This window comes from Lepidochelys kempii, chromosome 7 (assembly GCF_965140265.1).
Source record: "Lepidochelys kempii isolate rLepKem1 chromosome 7, rLepKem1.hap2, whole genome shotgun sequence".
Lineage (NCBI taxonomy): Eukaryota > Metazoa > Chordata > Testudines > Cheloniidae > Lepidochelys > Lepidochelys kempii.
The window spans coordinates 117,720,261-117,743,236 of NC_133262.1; the positions used below are offsets into that span (position 1 = coordinate 117,720,261).

General features: G+C 44.8%; 1 protein-coding gene across 4 annotated transcripts in view; it reads left to right on the top strand.

The window, feature by feature from the left end:
- The first annotated feature begins 17,248 nt into the window (after window positions 1-17,248).
- Window positions 17,249-22,976, top strand: part of XPNPEP1 (X-prolyl aminopeptidase 1) — a 44,240-nt gene continuing 38,512 nt past the window's right edge. The window contains exons 1-2 of one of the 4 annotated variants that reach the window (XM_073354424.1): window positions 17,249-17,334; window positions 21,501-21,600. Coding sequence is in view for 1 of the 4 variants with exons in the window: in XM_073354422.1 (XP_073210523.1) it covers window positions 21,327-21,600 (274 nt within the window). In the remaining 3 variants the exon portion in view is untranslated. Of the gene's footprint in view, window positions 17,335-17,392; window positions 17,415-17,685; window positions 17,814-19,528; window positions 21,601-22,976 lie in introns of those variants that run through there. The other 3 variants (XM_073354426.1, XM_073354425.1, XM_073354422.1) reach the window with 3 other exon arrangements.

Genomic DNA, 22,976 nt, shown 5'->3' on the forward strand with positions numbered 1-22,976 from the left:
TTGAAGGATTGAACATGAGGTAGGAGCCTGGTTGGACCATTACACTGCATCTACCTCCACTTTGTTATTCTCCTGCCTGTTCCGATTATGTATTCCATCCACAATAGGTACGGAAACCTCATGTAATAAGAATGCTTTCCAGGTGTGCAGGACAAAACACAGGCTTGCCTGTCACTGAAGGCTATTTACATTTGTGCTAACAAACACTTAAGGAAAGGTGACGTGATTGGATTGAATAAAAGGTTTTGTTATATAATAAGCATAACTTAGTATTTAAATGTTAAAGACACAATATATCTAATCCATAAGAATTTACGTCCCTAGTAGTACTAAGTTTATGACAATTGAACAAATTATCCCTTACTGTGGCTTATTATAGAAGCAGTGACAACCTTGTTCTCTTTTTAAAACATTTTACTTATATTATATGTGGGCTTTTCCTGTCCTGGCAAACCTGGGAAAGCTAAAAGAGTTCTAGAAATTACCACCAAGCTCACATTTCAGTTACAAAACACAGGTGAGCAGAGGTGCATTGTCATTGTTCTATATGAAATCAGAGCTGGGCAGAGCATTCAGTAAACTTCTAGTTTTAATCATTGCCATTATCTTTTTAGGAGTTAAATCCCCACATCTGGTAGTCAGTTGAAAAGAACCAACTCCTAATAAAAAATCACCTAGAAACACTCCCCTGAATGTACAAATACAAACGGTGGGAATCACACAAAAGCTTAGTTTCAGTTTCCGGGGCTGGCTGGAATAGGTTGTACTCTCAAGAAAAACATACACTTGTTCTTTCTTAGCTTGGTAATCCCCCCGCCCCAAACGTGCAGTGAGATATATAGTAAATTTTTGAGTGATTATTGTTTATTACTCAAAAATTTACTATTTTAAAATAAGTTTTTAAAGTTTCTGTTCCACTCAGCGTTGAACAACTTGAAACTATGAGCTAGTCTACACGGGGACACTCAGGACAATTAATCTGAATGAGCTAAAGGTGTGAATTTAAAGTGGATTAGTTAAACTGCATTAAACCCCCATGTGGACACTCTCATTCAGAATTAAAGCCCCTTCCTCAAAGAGCAGAGAGTCTAAGGCCCTGACCCTGCAATCTGAACCAGGCATGCAGAAATTTATGTCTGAATGGAATCTCATTAAAGTCAATGGGGTTCTGCAGTGGGGTAGGGGTCACCCGTGAGGATTAGATTGCAGAATCAAGGTCTACATTGTAGATGTGATGACATGACTAGTGAGGCTGAGGGAAATGGGAGTTCCAGTGATAATAAAGGTGTGACATGCAGGTGCATTGATAATAGGCTGGTTTTTATTCCCAGGCTCTGAACATCTGATATGGGTCAGGATTATGAAAGGTTTATAACCCCGTCACATGACAGAGATTAGTTTCTGCTGATTCCAGTGACTTCTGTTACATCTTCCCCTCTTTTAAAAAAAAAAATCAGATACACTTATAAGAAGAATTGAAAAAAACAACTCAAACGAATTCAGCTCAAACTAAAAAAGCAACACACTTTGGATTACATTCACGAAATATCTCTTTCAATGGTACATTTCCCCAGTCACTTTAGTCAAGATCAAGTAACTGCTTAAAAGTACAGTTTCAAATTTTTAATAATTAAGATTAAATATCATATAAAGTGCTGTTTGATAAATGAATTATTAAGTATTTTACATTATACATACCGGATAGTTCATTAGGCCAGTTCAAGGATGAGCAAAGACTCTAAATGCACAGGACCCAATATCAAACATTTTGAATTTAATTGGAAATCTAATTCCACTTTCTGTTATTTAATTTATCCATGTATTATTCAAATAAAATAAATAGCAATGCCACCTGCCAGTGTGTTCATTTGAGCAAGCTCTGACCAACTCTCCTCCCTGGTCGAGTTCATCATTGTCCACCACCCATGTCCCTTTGGCTGATGCTTATGTGTGAGCTCTAAATGAACCTCTGATTCTGCAAACACTTATGCACATGCTTAGCTTTATCCATGTGAGTAGATCCGTTGATGGTAGTGGGATTGGTCACTTTGCTTAAAGTTTAAGCACATGTGTAAGTGTTTTCTGCATGACAAAAATGTTGGCTACATCCAGTACTGGGATTGTCATCTGGTGGCTGGAATAGGGATCAGGGCCTGCTGGATTTAGGTTATGTTGCTGGATTTAGGTTATATTGCCTGTTTGATCTTGGACAAAACACATTATTTCACTTTATTGTTCTGTTTCTCAATCTGTAAAAAGGGCATAATATTACCTATTTTAGATGGATGATTTTATGCTTAATCTATTAATATTTGCAAAATACTTTCAGATTCTTATATAAATGTTCTTATGAAATACAGTTTGCTGTAGTTGAGTCCCCTCGAAATGACATACAAGATCCTAACCAAAGAACCACATCAATTTGTCATTAGTAATTTCACTAGGCAGGGAAGGAAATTGGCCTCATTATCACTCAGTGCATCAGAAACACTTAAAACTCACTTTCAGACATGGAAGCCTGCAGAAGGCATGGTATTTTAGGACCATATGCTGGGACACAATGGACCTAATGGTGGATGCAGCCCTGAATGGATTTAGAAACTTTTACAAACATTGATTTTTTTTATATCTTCTGCTTCCTTGAGCTGCTTCATGGGAAATGAAAGCCCAGGCATTTTTCTTTTATTATATCAAGACCTTAAACAGGAAGAAACAAGAATAATGCGAGCACCTATTGGTCACCAAACAATGTATTAAGATGCTTCCCAGTGTGACTTAGTTTCCTTCATCTTAAATTAGAGAGATATCAGTAAAATGATGATAGTATATCTGCTGTGAGGCTCATTAATTCGGATTAACTCAGCAAAAATCAGTATAGAGCAAGTTTGTTAATTAAAATCTGATATTACTTGTAGTTTTGCTTCACAGGATCTGCAGATTGTATAAACAGCAATACCATCCAATTTAAATGCTGTGTTTATACATGTGACGAAGCGGGACTGTTCTTAATGTTTCCTCTGAATATTGTGGGGGTGCCTCAGTTTCCCCTATGCAGTTCTTAAGTATCTAGGTGGTGGGATAAGGGTGTATGATTGTTGCAGAGCCCTAGAGGGCAGGTGTGTGCAGGGGTCTGGACACAGAGTATGGCCAACACCCTGTTTCCTGGCAACTGATGGCCTGGGCCTTCCCCCCTGCAAGGTGAGAGCTATAGGGTTGGAGAACAAAGGAATCAGGTGACCTCCTGGCCCGGGAAAGGGACAAAGCCGAGAGGAGGAGGGGCTGGAGAGAGTTTCAGTTTGGGGCTGGGTGGGGACATGGAGTGAAGTGCAGATGTGGTTATCTGGCTCACTGCCCCCCCCCAAAATGGACGCAGCTGAGGGGTCCTGTTCTCTGCACCTACAAGCTCTGTTTTAGACCATGTTCCTGTCATCTATTAAACCTTCTGTTTTACTGGCTGGCTGAGAGTCACGTCTGACTGCGAAGTTGGGGTGCAGGACCCTCTGGCTTCCCCAGGACCCCGCCTGGGCGGACTCGCTGTGGGAAACGCACGGAGGGTCAGAGGATGCTGAATGCTCCGAGGTCAGACCCAGGAAGGTGGAAGCCGTGTGAGCTGTGTGTCCTGAAGACAGTCTGCTCACAGAAAGGAGACTTCCCCAGAGTCCTGACTGGCTTCATGGGGAGCAGTTCCAGAGCATCGCCCAGGGACTCCATGACAATACCCTCGAAATGTTTCCGCCCCATTTTTGTAATAGCTTCTTATACTTCTTAGTGAGAGGCATGGTATTAAGGACTGGATCTATAAAGGGTCTCAGGAGTTGCGAAGCTGAGTGTCACAGTGTCTAACTTTTAGGCACCTGGAAAAATCTGCAAAGCGTAGGCACCCAGGCTCTGTGCAATGAACGGGGAGACATATGCACCTAAGTATGGGATCCAAAAAAGCCAGCCTGCTAGGTAGGGAGTCACCTAAGCCAGCCAATGGGAGATGCTGTTGAGAAGAGTATGTCCTAAGCCTCACCCGTCTCATGGAGTTAGGTGCCTAAGTCCTTTTGTGGATGCAGGTCTAAGTGTTTGCAAACTTGGAAGAATAAATGCGGTATCATTAGGTTTGATTGCTGCCTGCTTCCATGTTATTTATAGTTTATCAGGTATTTGCTCTCTTTCCCTTCATTACATCCACATCCATATCCATGAGAACATGCACCTCAGATTCATTATTTCATGGTCTTGTATGTGATATCAGAGGAAACATAGAACTAAATTGATTAATTTGATAACTGGGGCCCTGTCTATTCCAGAACTTGATGCAGAATCTACCCCATGCCTTAGAATTGTGCTCCAGAAACTAAACTTCCATTTATAATATACAGCACATGTTTCTAACCCTTATAGTTGCAGAACTGGAGATCAAAGCAGTAGTACAGAGCTCCAGGCTTTTCAGCTGCCCATCAATTCTCAGTCCTTCTGCATAGCCCAGTACCCTTAGCTCAGCGAGCAATCTGGCTACTTAATTCTATGGCTGCTCCCCTATCCGCTATTCCAGATGGAAAATAAATTTCCTTTTTTTATCTTTATTTCTGCATTTGTTCTTTTTAAGCATTGTTAATTTTGATCCTATGTGCTGTCACCGTTCACCAGTTACCTAAGAATAGCTAATTAACGGTGGCAGTGGGATCCATATTATATAGAATATTTGTATATTTCATTAAATTTCCATGTCGGATACAGAACAAATATATTAATATTCTCTTGCTGTCATCGCTTTGAACAATCACCATACATAGTTAGCAGACCACATGCTCTTAGAACAATAGAACATTTTTATTGTCTCCCCTCTGCCAAGCAATAGGCAGATTAAAAAATCTGAGTTCCCTCAGCCTCTCCTCATAAGTCATGTGTTCCAGTCCCCTAATCATTTTTGTTGCCCTCCGCTGGACATTTTCCAATTTTTCCACATCCTTCTTGTAGTGTGGGGCCCAAAACTGAACACAGTACCCCAGAGGAGGCCTCACCAATGTCGAATAGATGGGAACGATCACGTCCCTCGATCTGCTGGCAATGCCCCTACATATACATCCCAAAATGCCATTGGCCTTCTTGGCAACAGGGGCACACTGTTGACTCATATCCAGCTTCTTGTCCACTAGGTCCTTTTCTGCAGAACTGCTGCTGAGCCATTAGGTCCCTAGTCTGTAGCGGTGCATGGGATTCTTCCGTGCTAAGTGCAGGACTCTGCACTGGTCCTTGTTGAACCTCATCAGATTTCTTTTGGCCCAATCCTCTAATTTGTCTAGGGCCCTCTGTATCCTATCCCTACCCTCCAGCGTATCTACCTCTCCTCCCAGTTTAGTGTCATCTGCAAACTTGCTGAGGGTGCAATCCACACCATCCTCCAGATCATTTATGAAGATATTGAACAAAACTGGCCCGAGGACCGATCCTTGGGGCACTCCGCTTGATACCGGCTGCCAACTAGACATGGAGCCATTGATCTCTACCCGTTGAGCCTGACGATTTAGCCAGCTTTCTATCCACCTTATCGTCCATTCATCCAGCCCATACTTCTTTAACTTACTGGTAAGAATACTGTAGGGGACCGTTTCAAAAGCTTTGCTAAAGTCAAGGAACAACACGTCCACCGCTTTCCCCTCATCCACAGGGCCACTTATCTCGTCATAGAAGGCAATTAGATTAGTCAGGCATGACTTGCCCTTGGTGAATCCATGCTGACTGTTCCTGGACACTTTCCTCTCCTCTAAGTGCTTCAGAATTGATTCCTTGAGGACCTGCTCCATGATTTTTCCAGGGACTGAGGTGAGGTGAGGAAAGCTGAGTGATGCAGGACCTGGTTATTTTAGTGGTGCAACTTGTTTATTTACACTATATACACCAGTCCCTGAACAAACATGGTCCCGAACAGTGTGTAGGCAAAACCATCTTTCAGAAATCTCTGCTCAAACACCAATCCCTGCATCCCAAGAAACACCTATGCCCCGTGAATTAATTCCAGTTAGAGAGAAAGAGGCCGAAAATAAACTCTGGATGTTTGCAACAGCTCCCCGTACAAGAATCCGCATTACAAAACTAACACCAATGCAGCATTTCTTCAAAGAGTGGACCCAGGTCAAATGCTCGGAAAAAGAACGTGTATAACCACAGAGCCATCCAGTAACTCCCACCAGAACAATATTTTTATGGCCGGTATGTTTTATATAATGTGGGCTAGATATGGGGCCATGCTATGCGTGGGGGAAGGAATAAGCAGCCTCACTCCACCTTATGTAGTCTGTGTAATGGTCTGTCAGAATCACAGCACAGCGACTGCTACCAAAATACCCCTCCCTGGGAACAGCTCACCTTTAAGCAGATAGGGAGAAGGCCAAGTCAAGTCTCTGCTCCCTGCTGGACTTGTCAATTTGCTGAGCTGCACAACCATATGGGGGAGGATGACGAACCCCTTAAAGGAGCGTTTCTCAGGGTGCATGTGCTTCCCCACAGGGCAATGACAGAGCTCCGGAAGGTGCAATGCTGAATAGCCCTTTACTGTGACTCAATGCCAAATCTCACCCTGCATTATTATGAGTGAGAGGAAGATGAAAGAGGCCATTTTACAATGCAGATCAGCTGATGCTTTCAGATGCTGATGGGATTCTGTTGCACAGTTCAACATCAGCAAATTATCTCTGGGGCTGTTAAGTGAATATTCCAGTGCATTGAAAATGTCATAACATGTGCTTTAAAAATGGCCCCCTTGTCACTCAGTTTAGTCATGTTTTCAATAAATTCGCCTTCACAGCAAATAGTTTGCATGGTGAGTGTAATAAACTCTGTGATACAAACACATACATTAAGCAATATACTGCCCTGGCAGAGACATAGACCTGATGATCTAAGAGGTCTTGTTCAGCTCTGAGCACTACAATTACATGTATTCCTTCTGGGCAAAGATAGGAAACTATGGAGAGAAAAACTGGGGAAGAGCAATTAGCTTCAACCAAGGAGATCAATGAGAGAAGCAAGATCTTAGTCTTGCAGTGTGGCTGGCATCAAGCATCTCAGTCTTTCCTCTCTTCCTCACCTTTAATGTATGAGGCTACAGAGGAGCTGCACTTTCCCATGGCAGGGGTTTGGTGAAATGCAGTACAAATCTGCCTGCAGTCAGGATGTGGAATGGCTGCTCCAAAAGAGGAAAGGATAATTAGCTAGTGTGAACTCTGAAGTTGCTGGTGCAGATCAGCATCGCCAGTTCATTGCTGTAAATAGCTGGCTGCATCTGCCCTGCCCCCACTGGGTTCATGCAAAAGAACCCACATCAAAAGAATTTTCTAGAGATGCAGGATAACTCCAGGAAATACGTTTTAATAACCCAAAGGATTAGAATCACGGCGCTGCCCTAAATTATAGCCTCATAACTGATTAGTTTGTGTAACACCTTATTCATTACACTGCTTAAGAAGGAAGTGGTGTCCCTTAGCATACCACTGCCAGTAAAGGGTTTTGGGTTGCATTCCTGACTCCTCTATCAACTTCCAGTGTGACGCTGGGCCCCACACGTCACCTCTCCTGCAGCGGGGTGGCTACCCTGCTCCTAAAATAGAAGGATGATGAGTGGCCTATGATGAGTGGCCTTTAAACTGCAGGCTGCCCCAGGAGCGGGGGCTTGGTGATGACTGGCAGTAGCCCAGTCTGAGGGAAGGTGAGGATAGTGGGTTGGGGGTTCCCCAGGAAGGGGAGACCCAGAGGCAGAATGTAGGAGTACTGCCAGGGGGGCAGCACCCCAGAGAAAGGGGCACTGGGTCCTGGGAGGGACACAGAGGCCGGTGGTAAGGTGGATCACTGGCCTGCAGAGGGCGCTCCGGTGGCTGGATGAGCTAATTCCTGACGACTACCAGCAGGAGGCGCTGTAGGGGAGAGTCCAAACATTTACATAGCCATACTTCAGTCTGCCCTTGTGAAATCTGTCAACAATAATGCTGTTCAGTAAGTATATTTATTAGCTTAGGTTGTATTGATCAAATATCGTCACATCGATAAAGATTCAGTGCGCGTGGTCCTTTACATGGTCCTTGCCCGTTACAGTTTTATAATGTAATATAATCAATTGAACCTTAGAATCATAGAATATCAGGGTTGGAAGGGACTTCAGGAGGTCATCTAGTCCAACCCCCTGCTCAAAGCAGGACCAATCCCCAACTAAATCATCCCAGCCAGGGCTTTGTCAAGCCTGACCTTAAAAACTTCTAAGGAAGGGGATTCCACCACCTCCCTAGGTAACGCATTCCAGTGTTTCACCACCCTCCGAGTGAAAAAGTTTTTCCTAATATCCAACCTAAACCTCCCCCACTGCAACTTGAGACCATTACTCGTCGTTCTGTCATCTGCTACCGCTGAGAACAGTCGAGATCCATCCTCTTTGGAACCCCCTTTCAGGTAGTTGAAAGCAGCTATCAAATCCCCCCTCATTCTTCTCTTCTGCAGACTAAACAATCCGAGTTCCCTCAGCCTCTCCTCATAAGTCATGTGTTCCAGTCCCCTAATCATTTTTGTTGCCCTCCGCTGGACTCTTTCCAATTTTTCCACATCCTTCTTGTAGTGTGGGGCCCAAAACTGGACACAGTACTCCAGATGAGGCCTCACCAATGTCGAATAGAGGGGAATGATCACGTCCCTCGATCTGCTGGCAATGTCCCTACATATACCTCCCAAAATGCCATTGACCTTCTTGGCAACAAGGGCACACTGTTGACTCATATCCAGCTTCTCGTCCACTGTCACCCCAGGTCCTTTTCTGCAGAACTGCTGCCGAGCCACTCGGTCCCTAGTCTGTAGCGGTGCATGGGATTCTTCCATCCTAAGTGCAGGACTCTGCACTGGTCCTTGTTGAACCTCATCAGATTTCTTTTGGCCCAATCCTCTAATTTGTCTAGGGCCCTCTGTATCGTATTCCTACCCTCCAGCGTATCTACCTCTCCTCCCAGTTTAGTGTCATCTGCAAACTTGCTGAGGATGTAATCCACACCATCCTCCAGATCATTAAGGAAGATATTGAACAAAACCGGCCCGAGGACCGACCCTTGGGGCACTCCACTTGATACCGGCTGCCAACTAGACATGGAGCCATTGATCACTACCCGTTGAGCCCGACAATCTAGCCAGCTTTCTATCCACCTTATCGTCCATTCATCCAGCCCATACTTCTTTAACTTACTGGTAAGAATACTGTGGGGGACCGTTTCAAAAGCTTTGCTAAAGTCAAGGAACAACACATCCACTGCTTTCCCCTCATCCACAGGGCCAGTTATCTCATCGTAGAAGGCAATTAGATTCGTCAGGCATGATTTGCCCTTGATGAATCCATGCTGACTGTTCCTGATCACTTTCCTCTCCTCTAAGTGCTTCAGAATTGATTCCTTGAGGACCTGCTCCATGATTTTTCCAGGGACTGAGGTGAGGCTGACTGACCTGTAGTTCCCAGGATCCTCCTTCTTCCCTTTTTTAAAGATGGGCACTACATTAGCCTTTTATTAGTCGTCCGGGACCTCCCCCGATCGCCATGAGTTTTCAAAGATAATGGCCATTGGCTCTGCAATCACATCCGCCAACTCCTTTAGCACTCTTGGATGCAGCGCATTCGGCCCCATGGACTTGTGCTCGTCCAGCTTTTCTAAATATCCCCGAACCACTTCTTTCTTTACAGAGGGCTGGTCACCTCCTCCCCATGCTGTGCTGTCCAGTGCAGCAGTCTGGGAGCTGACCTTGTTTGTGAAGACAGGCAAAAAAAAGCATTGAGTACATTAGCTTTTTCCACATCCTCTGTCATTAGGTTGCCTTCCTCATTCAGTAAAGCGCCCACACTTTCCTTGACTTCTTCTTATTTGTCTTTAGGTAAGAATACATCAAAGTTGCCTAGATTCTGCAACAAGGAAGACCTCATGAGCAACATTCCAAAAGCCTGAGGGTGGCACCCAGTTTGTAGGCAAATGTATATACTTTCTTTAATACAACTTAAAGGTTTGACCCAAAGCCCAGAGCTGTCAGTAGAAAGACTCCTTTTCTCCCACTGACTTCAGAGGCTTGGGATCAGGCCCTATGTTTGCACAACCATAATAGTCACTTGTACTCTTATCTTCCAGGCTGGATGAACAGAAATTACTCATAGGCCGAGTTCATTCTCAATGAAAACATGCAGATCTACTGTGTTGTTCCCCGATAGTTAAAGTTCCACAGGCCACTTTATCATATTACCCTGTGTGAGCCACTCTGGAGAGTCCCCTGGAGAGACCCAGTCTACAGCAAACTTACTACAGCCTGGAAGCAACTGAAAACCAGAACTTTTCCCTTAATTTGTAGCCTTGCTCTTCAAAATTCTGTAGCAATGGTCAGCTCAGCAGTGGGGTTTAAGTTATAATGCACCTGTAAAAATTTGCCAGTGGCAAAGTAACTTGGCAGACAGCATTTCCACTCAGGAGCAATTGGGGGAAAGGGATCAGATTTCATAATAATTGATCCTGTCCTTATTATGCTATACAAATCCAGAAAAAATAGAAACTGAAAATTGATAATTTACCCAGAAAAGTGGACAGTGACTTTTCTGCTGAGGAACTAAGTGAAGCAATGGAATGGTGACATATTTTGGTAGCTGTGCTGAGCTAGAGCCCAAGAATGAGGTTATGCTGCAGCTAAACTCCATGAGGGACCCTCATTACAGAAGGAATCAATTTAAGTCACCACAACGTACAGAAATCATCTGCCATCCATAGGGACAACATGGGGCCTCATTCTCCTCTCACTTGACACTGGCTAAAATTAGGAGCAACACCGCTGAAGTCAAATGAGCTATGCTGAGGTAAAAGCAGGGCAAATGAAGGGAGACTCAGGCCGATTTGCTACAGTTTGACAAGCTGCTGTGAATCCTCATCAAGAGCTTTAGAATGCTCACAGTGAAGTGAACCAAAGGAACCAGGGATAGAAGCAGAGGCCCTCAGGGTGTGGCCTGCAAAACAGTGCCAGGTGATCTGCAGAACTGCCTGTCGCCTGGGGAAGCATACATCAGCCTTCAAAGAATTCTATTTCCTGCTAGTTGTAACATACTCAGGGATCTTCTAGATTTATCAGAGGCTTTTTGGACCATCTGAAGAGAAAGACACATTGCACAATCCTTTCATATCTTCGCAAGATGTTCCCTTTGTGTAATCTCAGCCACGATCAAATTCGCAGGTGACAGCATCACTAGAAGAGATAGAAACATACAGGGGGACAGGACCAAATTGCAAGCTGACCTGGAATCCTAGAGACATGAGAACAAAGAAAATGGCAGGTAACGAAGGGAGACTCAGTCCTAATAAATGAGAAGACTGAGAGGAAGGATACAGGAGAGATACAAAATGGCAGAGGAGGGAAGTGGGATTCAGTCACTCCTGTTGCATGAAAGTGAGTTTATTTTCACCTTGTCTCCTTAATAATTTTTTCATGTAATAATCAAATACTGTATTTGCCTCAGGGAATTGTGAGATTGGGATTGAGAAGAATAGTGTGCAGTGAGGAGGACTGGAAAGGGACGTGTCCACAAGAGAACATGTGTCTTGATATACAGAAGAAATTTAAGGAATACTAGACTAGAGTACAGGTTTCAGAGTGGTAGTCGTGTTAGTCTGTATCAGCAAAAAGAATGAGGAGTACTTGTGTCACCTTAGAGACTAACAAATTTATTTGGGCATAAGCTTTTGTGGGCTAAAACCCACTTCATCAGATGCATGGAGTGGAAAATACAGTAGGACGATATATACACACAGAACATGAAAAGATGGGGGTTGCCTTACCAACTCTAATGAGACAAATCAATTAAAGTGGGCTATTATCAGCAGGAGGAAAAATCACTTTTGTAGTGGTAATCAGGATGGCCCATTTCAAACTGTTGACAAGAAGGTGTGAGTAACAGTAAGGTGAAAAATTAGCAAGGGGAAACAGTTTTTAGTTTGTGTAATGACCCATCCACTCCCAGTCTTTATTCAGGCCTAATTTGATGGTGTCCAGTTTGCAAATTAAATCCAGTTCTGCAGTTTCTTGTTGGAGTCTATTTATGAAGTTTTTTTTGTTGAATTGTCACTTTTAGGTCTGTAATTGAGTGTCCAGGGAGGTTGATGTGTTCTCAGACTGGTTTTTGAACATTATAATTCTTGACGTCTGATTTGTGTCCATTTATTCTTTTGTGTAGAGATTGTCCAGTATGGCCAATGTACATGGCAGAGGGGCCTTACATATGACTTTCCTGTTAATACGCCCCAGATATTCTCAGTCCTTTTCCACAATTGCATCACATTGTTGACTCATATTCCACTATATGTGACCCATTATAACCCCCAATTCCTGTTCAGTACTACCACCTTGCCAGTTATTCACCATTTTGTAGCTGTGCATATGATTTTTTCCATCCAAAGTGTAGCACTTTGCACTTGTATTTATTGAATTTCATCTTGTTGATTTCAGATGAATTCTCCAATTCTCAAGGTTGTTTTGAATTCTAATCCTGTCATCCAAAGTTTGGCAACCCTTCCCAGCTTGGTATCATCTGCAAATTTTACAAGCATACTCTCCATTCCATTATCCAAATGATTAATGAAAGTATTGAATAGTACTGGGCCCAGGACTGGCCCTGGCAGGATCCCACTAGATACGCCCTTCCAGTTTGACAGTGAACTATAGATAACTACTCTTTGAGCATGGTCTTTCAACCAGTTGTGCACCACCTCATAGTAATGAGGCTGGCTATTATTTATAACCCTATTATCCTCTACGTGCTTACAAATTGATTGATTACTTATTTGTTCCAGTGTCTTTCCTGGTATCGAAGTTACTGACTGATCTATAATTCCTTGGGTCCTTGTTGTTCCGCTTTTTAAAGACAGGTACTTTGTTTGCACTTCTTTAGCCCTCTGAGACCTCACTCATCCTCCATGAGTTCTCAAAAGATAATTGCTAATGGTTTGGAGATTGTTTCAGCTAGTTCCTTAAGTACCCTTGGATGAATTTCATCAGGCTGTGCCCCCGTGAATACATCCAACTTATTTACATATTCTTTAACCTGTTCTTTCCCTACTCCGGTTTGAGTGCCTTCCCCCTTATTGTTAATATTAACTGTGTTGAGCATCTGTTCGCTGTTAATCTTTTTAGTGAAGACTGATGCAAAACAGGCATTAAATATCTCCGCCTCCTTGATGTTGTCAGTTAGTAGTTCTCCTTGCTTCCTAAATAGAGGACTTACACTTTCTCTCATCTTTCTCTTGCTCGTAATGTATTTAAAGAACCTCTTCTAATTGTTTTATATCCCTGGCTAGGTGTAACTAATTTTGTGCCTTAATCTTTCTGATTTTGTCTTACATGCCTTTGCTATTCTTCTGTACTTCTCCTTAGCAACTTGTCCATGTTTTGATTTTTTTGTAGGATTTCTTTTTGATTTTCTTGTAATTAAAGAGCTCCTGATGGAAGCATATTGGCCTCTTACTGTTCTTCTCCTCTTTCCTTTGCCTTTAACATTGGCTCCTTGAGAAACTGCCAGCTCTCATGAACTCCCTTTTCTCTTAGATTTTCTTCCCATGGTACCTTACTTACCATTTCTCTGAGTTTGTCAAAGTCTGCTTTTTTGAAGTCCATTGTCCTTATTCTGCTGGTCTCACTCCCTTTCTGCCCAATTAGGTGGCTAGCTGCACTTGGTGGGTTACTTGGAGATTGATTCTCCTGCAGCCAATGGTCAAGGAAATCAACATCATACTAGCAGTGTTTCCAGAATTTAGGCTGGGCTTGTCTGATAATTCTGGTTACTCTGCTAACGTGTGGCCCAGTGTTATGATCCTGTAGGGTGGAGAAGGTGGATGCAGTTATTTCTTTCTGTGCCCTCCAGCTCAGGAGGATGGCTACAAGAGCACACAGCATGTGTCTCCTTTGCCCTGAGCAGAACACAAAAACAGGTACCTGACACTGCAAAAGGCAACATTCCTTAGAGATTCCAGGACGCGGAATGTAGAAAATAAAGGTATGATCCTTACACGCTAGCTGTGCTTGTGAAGTAAAACATATTTTACAGTGTTCAGATGTTTTAACTAGGGCTGGTCAGTAGCTGGAATTCCTGTTCTGCCGGAAATGCTGAAATGTCAAAAACATGTCATTCTGTGTTGAAATAAAAACTTGAGATTTCAAAATGCCATGCAGAATGGGAGTTCCAAAACCACATTTAGGAAAACAACCCAAACGGATGAGACTCATCAACCCGCCTGAAGATCAAACAGCCCTGCTTTGATCCCTACTGCACTGCCAGGGGACTGGCTGTCATTGAAACCCTGAGAGCCCTGATTTGAGCTGGGATGTGTTGGACCGTCAGAGCTTGGAGGTTCCCTGCCTGGGGAATCTGCATGTCTCTGAACTGGCATTTTCCAACAGAAAACTATTCAGCTGGAAATCTTCTGAGTAGCTGTAGTCTGAACCACTCAAAATGCAATTCTGCATATGAGCTAAGACAAGAAAAGGAGGGTGGATGGGAGGAAGAGGAGGAGGATGGATGGGAGGAAGGAGAGAATGTAGCAAAAGGCCAGAGGGATAAATAACTGATTTGTCATGAATGCCATCATTGCGCTGTTCACAGGCCCAGTAGGCAAAATAGCTGGGGACGCAATGGTAGTGACCTTGAGTTAAAGTCCCTTAAAGGTTCTCATTAAGTGAGGGGACTGGTACAGAAAGGCTTGACCTAGCTTGTTAACCCATAAGCCTTACCTCTGTTTATAGGACTGCAACAGAGGGAGGAGATGAGAGGAAAGGCAGAGAGTAGACACAGTAGCCTGTCATGGGCTGACAGATTTAGAAGAGAGGGGTGAACAGCCATGGGGCACCAATTTCATCAATCCACCTCCTCTGCTTCCCCCATACTAGGAGGTTCTTGCTATTCATCTCCCCTCCCCATGGCTCTTTGTCCTCCCTCACCCCTTCCTTCTGCCTGTCTAATAAAGTCAAAGCAGCTGCGTGGCCCCAACACATCAGGGTGGTAAAGGCAGCATGGCCTAGTAGTGGATAGAGCACTTGATGGGGTTTCTGGTGACCTGGGTTCTATTCCTGGCTCTGCCACAAGCCTACTGGGTGACCCTGGGCAAGTCACTTCCCTCTCTGTGCCTTAGCATCCCCATTTTACAAATGGGGAGAATGATACTGATCCCTTATTGGTTAAAGCTAGGTGCTTTGCTGGATCGGGACCAGGATGCTCTCAGGAACTGGCAGGATTGAGCGCCTACTGAGAAAGCATTGGGGACACCCCCACGAAGTCAGTGTGGCTCGAGACTTATTGGTATTGACTTCAGTGGAATTACTTGCATGTTTAAAGTGCTTTGAGAGCTACTGATGAAAGTGCTGTATGGGAACTAGGTATTGTTATCTGGCTGCCAGAAAGATGCCACAGACAAGGCAGTAAGCATTGTTTCCTGAGACTCAGAAATGATGAAGTTAGCAGTGGCTGTTATGGGCCCATGCAGCCTGTGTATCAGCATTCCCCTAACTGCTCCTGAGCATGGCTCTCCATGGTACAGGTAAACAACAGCACAGCCAGGGTGTGCTCTCCATCTCAAGTGTGCATGCTCACTCCACCAGGCCGTGGCTGCAATGATGTAGTTTATTCAGCAGTATGCAAACAACGGGTTAAACCCTCCGGTGTGGCACAGAGATGCTTGCAGGTGTCTCGTTAAAAACATGCTAACTGTGTGCAACTAAAGGGAAGCACAGAGGACGGGGATGAGGAGCTTCTGGTAAGAAGACAGGTTGTCACTGTTGAACTCAAGTGAAAGGGAACGAAGAGAAGCTGAAAGTTTGTTTGTTTGTTGTGGCTTTTGTTAACAACAGCTGCGGTGTGTTCCCCAGCCATTCGCATCCCCATGAAACAATCGCTAGGGAGATCAGGCTGAGGGAGAGGGAGAATTCAGCTAACCCTAGGTTCTAGATCCAGTCGGTCCCTACTGATCTTATCCACTACATAGGATCAAGGCCAGAATGTGTACTCTTCGCTTACTTTCCAGCCAGCACTTGACTTAGAGTTCCTACTCTCTAATGGGACAAAACCCAGCCATCGTAATGTGGTCTATTCACAACACACAGCGAGAGGATGGTACTTCAGAGGTCCCCTAAGTGAGTTGAAGACCCAAGCATGAGGTTGTCCTGTTAAAATCCAGATGGGAAACCCTGGAAACTCTGACATGGATGGCCAGGATTGATTTAGGCATCAATCTAGCAAGGTGCTGAGCTCTCAACCCACAGTGACTTTAGGGGACATGTCCCTTGCACTTTGTGAATAGGTGCGCAATCCTGCAAGTGGCTGACAGCATTCTGGTCCTGATCCAGCAAATTACCCGAGCATATGTCTTTAAGCAAGTGAATATTCACGTTGAGTACAAAGAGCCCTAAGGTAGGAACTTTGGGACCTGGACATGAGGTATGGTATAGGGACATGAATTCAGCCATAAATCAGTTAGAAACCCAGTTCCCAGTCCTTCACACACAACACTGCAGTTCAGTGAGCACAGGGCCTCCAGGCTCCAAGAAATTACAGGATGGAGGCACAAGGGCTCAAGAGAAATTCAAGGCGCAGGCTGGGAGAAGCTGCATGGGGGAAGGAAGCTGAAGAGGCGGCAGGAGACAAGGGGTAGAAGGAAGGGCTTTCCGGGAGGATGGTCTGCCAGTCTTTCTAATAGCCCCCCCCAAATGATGGTGACTCTGCTTTGACCTTAATCCATCCCTGCAACCATTGCTCACAGCACTTTCTCCGTGGATTGCTGCAACACTAAGCTTGGCAGAACTGGACATCTTTACGGAAAATGAATGTTCGTGATATTCTTGGATTTGAGAGGGGACCCCAGATGAACTCACAGCCACTATTTTTCTCTCCGCCCAGGACTAGCTGCATGCATGAAAATAATGTAAAGTGCCAACAGGGACGGCTGCTGGCCCTAAATCGACCGGTCTCCTTGGAACAGCCCTGCTGCTCTTTCTAGAGAGAGAGACAGAGAGAGAGAGAGAGAGAGACAGCCGCCATGCACCGCCCAGGGGGGGCCTCGCCAACGCTGTTTCGTGCAAGCAGCGAGCCCACGCGCCCCGCCTCCCGCCGGCAGCTTTCGGGCCGCCAATGAACGCGAGCCGGCCTGACGCCTCCTGACGTCAGCAGCGGGGAGCAAGCGGCGGCGGCGGCTCCGGTGACGTCACGGCAAGGGGCTCGCTCCACCCCTGGCTTCCGCCCGGGCTGCCCACGTGGGCGGGGACGTCAATTTTGCAGGGGCAGCCTCCGGGAAGCGGCGGCGGCGGCAATCTCAGGTGGGGCAATTGCGGGGCGCAAAGCCCCGCCGCATCCTGTGCACGCAGGGGGCAGGGCACCGTCTGAAGCCCTCCGCCAGGTGCACAGAGGGGGAGCTGAGAGGGCAGGGCAGGGCAGGGCAGGGCAGGGCAGGGGGGGAGAGAACCTGATGGTGCTAAATAGGGTGTCAAAGGTAACAATCAGACAAGACCCCGTGCAGGGCGATGTGTGCAAAAAGCCCCAGGGGTGCTGCCCTAGGGAAGGGAAGGGAAGGGAAGGGAAGGGGGGGGGTGTTTTCGGCTTGTCGGGTTTGCCCGGCTGGCTAGATAAATCCGGCTTCTGGGGGTCTTGCCCAAACAGAGCCTACTTCAGCGTGCTGCATTTCAGGCTCGTTTGCCCAGACACCGAGGAACAGGAATGCGGAGCCGAAGCATGAAGTCTTGATGGATGGGAGTCAGATCCTGCGGGGCTAAAGAAAGCAGACGCTGTGCCTTGGGAAGTCTGGACACCCTCTGTGTATAGGGTTTATATGGGGAGGGGAGGGTTGTAACAGTTGCTGGTAACGTTGCCAGTTTCAGCTCTAGCCTTTTTTTTTTTTTTTTTTTGGTTTAGCAACGTTCTGTAGACCAGACAAGGGGTTTTAGATTGCTACATTTTATTAATATATAGCCCCTTGTAATACCAAAGTTTTAGACAGCACGTGTGCGTAGCGGTATGAAAGTATGTTTTAGGTGTAGTTGGGCAATCTGGCACCAGTGACCACACATCGCTGATATATATATTTTGTAAGCTTAGTGCTAGATATCGAGTTTCTCTAAAGGGCTATAGTCAGTGCAGATCCCAGGTATGTCCTGCCCCCATGGAAGAATAGCAGCCTTCCATTTAGATTATGACAAACACTGTCCCTGAGGCTCAGCTATCATGAGGATGAATGTGGTGTGAATTATTAATTATTATTATTTATTTACTATTTGTATTGCCATAATGCCTCGGAACCCCAGTCATGGAGCAAGGCTGTACACAGAACAAAAAGACAGAATATCTAGGGCAGGGGTGGGCAAACTTTTTGGCCCGAGGGCCACACTTGGGTGGGGAAATTGCATGCGGGGTCATGAATGTAGGTCTGGGGCAGGGGATTGGGGTACAGGAGGGAATGCAGGGTGTGGGACGGGGTGCAGTGTGCAGGAAGGTGCTCAGGGCAAGGAGTTGGGATGCAGGAGGGGTGCGGAGTGTGAGAGGGGGCTCAGAGCATGGGGTTAGGATGCGGGAGGGGTGCGGGCTCCAGCCCGGCGCCGTTTACCTGGAGCGGCTCCGGGTTGGCAGCAACATGCACTGGGGTCTGGGGGAAACAGGGCAGAGGGCCTGCAGGTACACCTTCTGCAGCTCCCATTGGGGGTGTACCCGCAGGTGAGGGCAGTGTGCGGAGTGGGGAACTGCGGCAAATGGGAGCTTCGGGGCAGGTACCCGCAGGCGACAGCAGTGCACGGAGCCCTCTGCCCCTCCTCCCCCAGGGGCCTCAGGGACATGGTGCTGGCCGCTTCCGCGAGCAGCTCGGGGCCCGCGGCGCTATGGGAGTAGCAGTCCCGCAGGCCGGATCCAAAGCCCTGATGGGCTGGATCTGTCTCGCGGGTTGTAGTTTGCCCACCCCTCATCTAGGGCATGGAATAAATACACCATTTGAACTGACAATGGTAATAGTCCCAGAATTATTATTTTTAGACAGTGTCTGCCTTAGAATGTGAACGTCAATATTTTGTGTGCATTTCATTTTTTTATAACCCACAGATTATACCATGTCTTATCAACAATCCTAACCCTCTTCCATGTCCCAGCTACTCACAGCTATTCATTAACAGAATATTGCTACTCAGAAAAAAAATATAGTTTTTAAACTGGTAAACGCAGGCTGTCATTTATTTTTAATTTCATAGTCATTGGCATAAAACAATAATAAAAGGTAAATAGCATGGTGTACATTTTCAAAAGTGACTAGTGGTTTTGGAAAAAGAAAAGGAGTACTTGTGGCACCTTAGAGACTAACCAATTTATTAGAGCATAAGCTTTCGTGAGCTACAGCTCACTTCCTCAGATGCATATCGTGGAAACTGCAGCAGGCTTTATATACACACAGAGAATATGAAACAATACCTCCTCCCACCCCACTGTCCTGCTGGTAATAGCTTATCTAAAGTGATCATCAGGTGGGCCATTTCCAGCACAAATCCAGGTTTTCTCACCCTCCACCCCCCCACACAAATTCACTCTTTTGGTTTTGGGGTGCCTAAATTTTTGGGTGCACAACTTGGGATCGGGGGGGGGCTGGAACAATTTTACAGAGGGGGTGCTTGGAAGCCCTGCATTTGGTTGCTATTATTACTTCAAGCCAGGGTGGAGGGAAGTGCTGAGCCCCTAGTTCCAGTGCCCCTGCTTGAGATGGTCTAAAGAAGCCTGAGGGCTGGTGGTCAGTGCTTTCTGAAAATCTGTCCCCTGTAAGGGGTCTTAAGCAGGGCACCCCAGAATCACTTATCACTTTTGAAAATTTAGGCTCACCTCTAACCTATGTGCTATCCCGTAGACACATGAACTTATCCTCTGCTTCTACAAACCTTTACTCATGGGCTCAACATTAAGCCTGTGAGCAGTCACTGACTTCAGTGAAATTACTTGCATGTTTAAAGTTGAGCCTGCACAAAATGTCTACAGGATCAGAGCCACAGTGACAGAACTTCCTGCTGTGTCATATGCATTTGTGCAAACAGATACTGTTACGTTTTGTCTTGCACACAGAAAATACTTGGTAAATCAGAATTTCTGAATAGAAATGAAAAACAAATCTTCAGTAATATTAGATTTATTACATAACCCATATATTGGGGCTAGACATGCAAGATTGCAATTCAAACATTACCTGCTTAATGTGGTAGGTTAAGTTATCTTGTCTCTCATTTTATGAATAGTGTCCTGGTGCTGTCAGTTGACAGAATGGGCTTAAGATAGGAAAAGTCTATAGATGACTTGACCAAGGATAATATTAGACTAAAATCTTTTATGACAGGAAAATATGATTTGTCCCAATTTTTTTTGTTTCTTTCATCCAAAATGAGTTATTTCCAAAATAAAGCTGTATGATATAACCCTCCATAGAAGACAAGCATCGGATCTGCTATTTTTCTGCATAGAAACTTGCTTTGTATGTTTAAGCTGTCAGTGCATGTCTACACACACGTTCTAAACAAGAGCAGGCTTCATAAAGAGAAATCTGCTGCTGAGCATAGATTAGAGATGCCGGCTTAGTATTTTCATAAAAGAGGTTTGTCTATTTGATTATTTAAATTAGAAGAATGCACACTGCATTGGGCACTAGGAAGTCCTGAGATCTAGTCCTGACTGCCACTGACTCGCTGACTGGCCCTACTGATGTTACTGCAACTCTGCCTCCGTTTCTCCACTGTAAAACGGGGAAGGGAACACTAATCTACCTCATGGGCTTGCTGTGAAGCTTAATGTCTATGCAATGCTTTGAATGTGTAAAGCTCTATATGAATGCCGACGATTAAACTATTATAGCTTGATGACTGAATACATTATCTGTGGGGTCACTGACATTACATGCTGCCCCAGCAGTATACTGTACAGTGTATCCATCAACAGATTAACACAAAAGAAGTATGAGAGAGCTAGCACAGGGTATGTCGTACTTTTCATAGGGTTGAGACCATCTTAATAGAACTCACGTGTCACGGATGTGAACTTCCTTCCTTCCTCACAATCCCATAACATCTACGTAATAACTACAGCAGTTACTTACGTGGAGAAAAGGAGTATTGAAAAAAGTGTTGAAGCTGAGACTGAAATTCAGTGGGTGTTGCGTGTCTTTGTTTCACTAAACTTCTTTGAAAATCCCAGTCTTAATGTATTTTTTAGCTGCTTTTCTTGCAGTATAATAGAAGCTGGATGTAAAGAGGATGCATCTTCTGAGCTTCCAACTGTCCATGGACCACCATTAAGTGCTATGCAGACCACCAGTGTGCATGGACCACAGTATGAGCATCTCTGGTCTAGAATCTTAGGTGGAAGTTTCCTGTACTGTAACATTCTTGCCTTCAAAGCTATGCATTGTGGGATAAGAAAGTTTACTGTGGCCAAAGTCTGGAAGACAATTAATGTTTGCCCTTTGCTTTCTCAGGCAACGCTGAGCTTATTAAGGGAGATCAAAGGGCCAACTGGTATTTGTTCCATCAAAGGCAAGAGGAATCAGAACTTGAGGGGAAAGCTACAGAAAGCAGGTAATGTGGCTACAGTTATTTGATGGCTTTGAAATGTCAAGGCGGAGGATTCGGTTGCATCTTTCACTAGTGGGACAGTTACTTTAATTTCAGTGCTGCTTGGTTTTAATCACTGAGTGAGTAAATAATTATAGAGAAGTGATTTTAACTTAACACATGATTATATTTACTGCTGAGGGGAAAGGTCAGCTATGCTCTTAAAAATAGAGTGACCAGGTTAAGTGACCCCCCAAGGAAACAAAGAAAAGAATTCTACGGGAAACCTTGGGGATACTTTAAAATAGTTACTTAGAAAGCAGGAGTTACTGATGGCATCCTTAATATGGGTTTCACTGCTAATAGATCTCAGAGTTTCTAATATTGCAGTGCAGACTTTATTAGGGTCGTGCTTGGGGACAGTCCTTCCTGCCTTCTTCAGAATCTTTCGCTTGTCACTTGGGGGATTCATTAACAGTTAATCAAAGCCTTGTTCTTTGCTTCTGTAATCAGTGTACCACATCAGTTTCTATTTCAGGCTCGTGGGGACAAAGCACATGCCTAGAAAGGGAACTGTGTGCTTACGAGTTAAGGGAAGGGTTTTCTTTCTTTTTCTAACTGACCGTCAGATTGTTTCTGTCTTCTTGTGGACATCTATCATCAGTGAAGGGAAATGATCAGCTCATTACATGAGACAGAAAAGAGTGATCAGAATAAGATCACTGTACACCACCGCGTAGAAACAGTATATAGCTTTGGAAGCTTGCTGTGGAAATAGCTAGAGGGTGAAATCCTGGCCCCATTGAAAGTCAATGGGGTTTTTGCCATTGGCTTTGTTGGGACCAGGATTTCACCCATGGTGCATATTAGCATTTGGGGTTTGTTTTCTCCTTTTTCCTTCAGAAATATATTTGTAAAATAAAAATACTATGCTCTGCTGCAGACAGGCAGAAGAACAGCTCACAAGGACCACATGTGGCTTGTCCCCATTGGTTAGGAGAGGAAGGATGATCATGTGATTAAGATGTTGGAGTGAGTTCAGAAGTTCTTGGGTCAAGTCCTGACTCAGCCACAGACTTCCTGTGTGATCTTTGGTAAATCACTGAATCTCAAATCTCTCTCTCTAAAGTGGAGATGATACTATTTTATTTCTCCCACCCTTTTTTTCCTCTGTCTTTCTATGCAGCCTGTAAGCTCTTTAGGGCAGGGACTATCTCCTCTTATGTGTTTGTGCAGTGACAAGCATGGGTCCCTGAAATCAGCTGGGGCTTCTAAGTGCTACTGCAGTAGAAATTGTACATTAAAATAATAAGTGTTTGGGACTTTTAAAAATAGATCGGGTAGACAAAACTGTGACTAACTAAGACCCATCTCTTGTGTGCCATTATTTTCCACTACCA